Here is a 2,162-nt window from a genome sequence, read left to right on the forward strand (position 1 = left end):
GGCGGGCCAGTTCCACCCTCCTTCTCCCTGGGACTTCTTCCAGGTCAGCACCTGACGCCCCTTTCCCAGAGTGCTCTGCAACCGGAAGCAGCAGGTCCAAGGAAGGCGCCATTTTGCGTGGGTGCAGCTAGAATAGCAAGATGGCGGCAGCGTTGGCGTAGTAACAAGATGGCATCACCAGGTGAGTAACAAAATGACACAGCCACAGAGTAACAGCGACAGCGGGGCCTCGGGATAGGAAGCTCCGGCAGTGGGGGCAGTGGTGACCCTGTCCTAACTCAACACTCCCCTTTTCCAGCCCGCGACTTCACGAAAGGCCAGAAGCCGAGAGGGCCAGCTTTGGAACTTCGAGAAACCCTTAGAAACGGAGGCCAGAAAAGGAGCAGCCTGATGGAGCAGAGGTGATTAGGGTCCCCTTGGGGGATTCTGGGCCCTGTGACACTGAGAGCCACCGTTTCCATTTCCATTTCCGTTTCCGGTTGCTGTCCACTGCAGAGTTGCTCAGGCCACGCCCAGAGGCCTCTGTCCTCCTCTCCGAGGTGTTGGGCTTGGCCCCAGCCCCGCTGGAGACCGTCTCAGGATGGCGAGCTGCAGCAACTCTCAGGCCGAATTCACTGTCCGCGGGAAATACAAACTGGTGCGGAAGATCGGGTCTGGCTCCTTCGGGGACATTTATCTGGCGATCAACATCACCAATGGCGAGGAGGTGGCGGTGAAGCTAGAATCCCTGAAGGCCAGGCACCCGCAGCTGCTGTACGAGAGCAAGCTCTATAAGATTCTTCAGGGCGGGGTCGGCATCCCCCACATTCGGTGGTACGGGCAGGAAAAAGACCACAATGTGCTGGTCATGGATCTTCTGGGACCCAGCCTGGAAGACCTCTTCAATTTCTGTTCCAGAAGCTTCACCATGAAAACGATCCTGATGCTAGCTGACCAGATGATCAGTCGGGTTGAATACGTGCATACAAAGAATTTTATACACAGAGATATTAAACCAGATAACTTCCTCATGGGCATTGGGCGTCACTGTAATAAGTTATTCCTTATTGATTTTGGTTTGGCCAAAAAGTACAGAGACAACAGGACAAGGCAACACATACCATACAGAGAAGATAAAAATCTCACAGGCACTGCCCGGTATGCTAGCATCAATGCACACCTTGGTGTTGAACAGAGTCGCCGGGATGACATGGAATCGTTAGGATATGTGTTGATGTATTTTAATAGAACCAGCCTGCCGTGGCAAGGACTAAAGGCTGCAACAAAGGTACAGAAATACGAGAAGATTAGTGAAAAGAAGATGTCCATTCCCGTTGAAGTATTGTGTAAAGGATTTCCAGCAGAATTTGCCATGTACTTAAACTATTGCCGTGGGCTGCGCTTTGAAGAAGCCCCGAATTACATGTATCTCAGGCAGCTCTTCCGCATTCTTTTCAGGACCCTGAACCACCAGTATGACTACACGTTTGATTGGACAACGTTAAAGCAGAAAGCAGCTCAATCGGCAGCCTCTTCAAGTGGGCAGGGTCAGCAGGCCCAAACCACCACAGGTCCCTAAGCATGAATCAAGGAACAGACTAAGGAGTGCAGCTTTGGTTTCTCTCCAAATCTAGACATTTTAGTTCATATGTACACTAGCCAGTGGTTGTGGACAACCACTTCTTTTGTGAAAAGAACTTAATTTCAGTATAAACTGACTCTGGGAAGCATTGTTGTAATTGTAAATATTAACTGAGATAGTGAAACATGGTGTCCAGTTTTCTATTCCATTTTTTTTCAAGTGGAAAGTGAACTAAATGGTTGACACACACAAATAGGTGGAGAAATTGTGCATATGCCAATTTTTGGGTGAACATCTTTTACTTTTAACTAGACAGCTTTGAGATCTCATTTCAGAAGAATAGGATGAACAGTGTTCTACCTACAGTTGTGATGGTTGTAATTGCTCACTATTGTGCATTCTTAGGGTTTAGCCAGCCCTAGGGTTTGCTAGTTGTTCACTTAAAACATCCTTAAAATGGTTAACTTCTTGTTTGCAAGCCAGATTATATAGTAGCAACCAAAGATTTCAGTGTTAGAGCACATGAAAGACTGCCTGCTTACCTGTGTTAGAAATAATAGCAGTTGAAGTGAAAACTTAAGAAACACATTGACTGCTAGAT

General features: G+C 47.9%; 1 protein-coding gene across 1 annotated transcript; it reads left to right on the forward strand.

The window, feature by feature from the left end:
- The first annotated feature begins 472 nt into the window (after positions 1-472).
- Positions 473-1,584, forward strand: LOC118713409 (casein kinase I). Its single transcript, XM_036427891.1, has one exon. The coding sequence runs from the start codon at positions 581-583 to the stop codon at positions 1,556-1,558; it is 978 nt and encodes a 325-aa protein (XP_036283784.1). The 5' UTR covers positions 473-580; the 3' UTR covers positions 1,559-1,584.
- The last annotated feature ends 578 nt before the right edge of the window (positions 1,585-2,162 follow it).

This window comes from Pipistrellus kuhlii, unplaced genomic scaffold, assembly GCF_014108245.1.
Source record: "Pipistrellus kuhlii isolate mPipKuh1 unplaced genomic scaffold, mPipKuh1.p scaffold_m20_p_9, whole genome shotgun sequence".
Lineage (NCBI taxonomy): Eukaryota > Metazoa > Chordata > Mammalia > Chiroptera > Vespertilionidae > Pipistrellus > Pipistrellus kuhlii.

Bases quoted from the DNA above. Each gene is read 5' to 3' on its own strand.
- LOC118713409 (XM_036427891.1), top strand. From the start codon at position 581: ATGGCGAGCTGCAGCAACTCTCAGGCCGAATTCACTGTCCGCGGGAAA.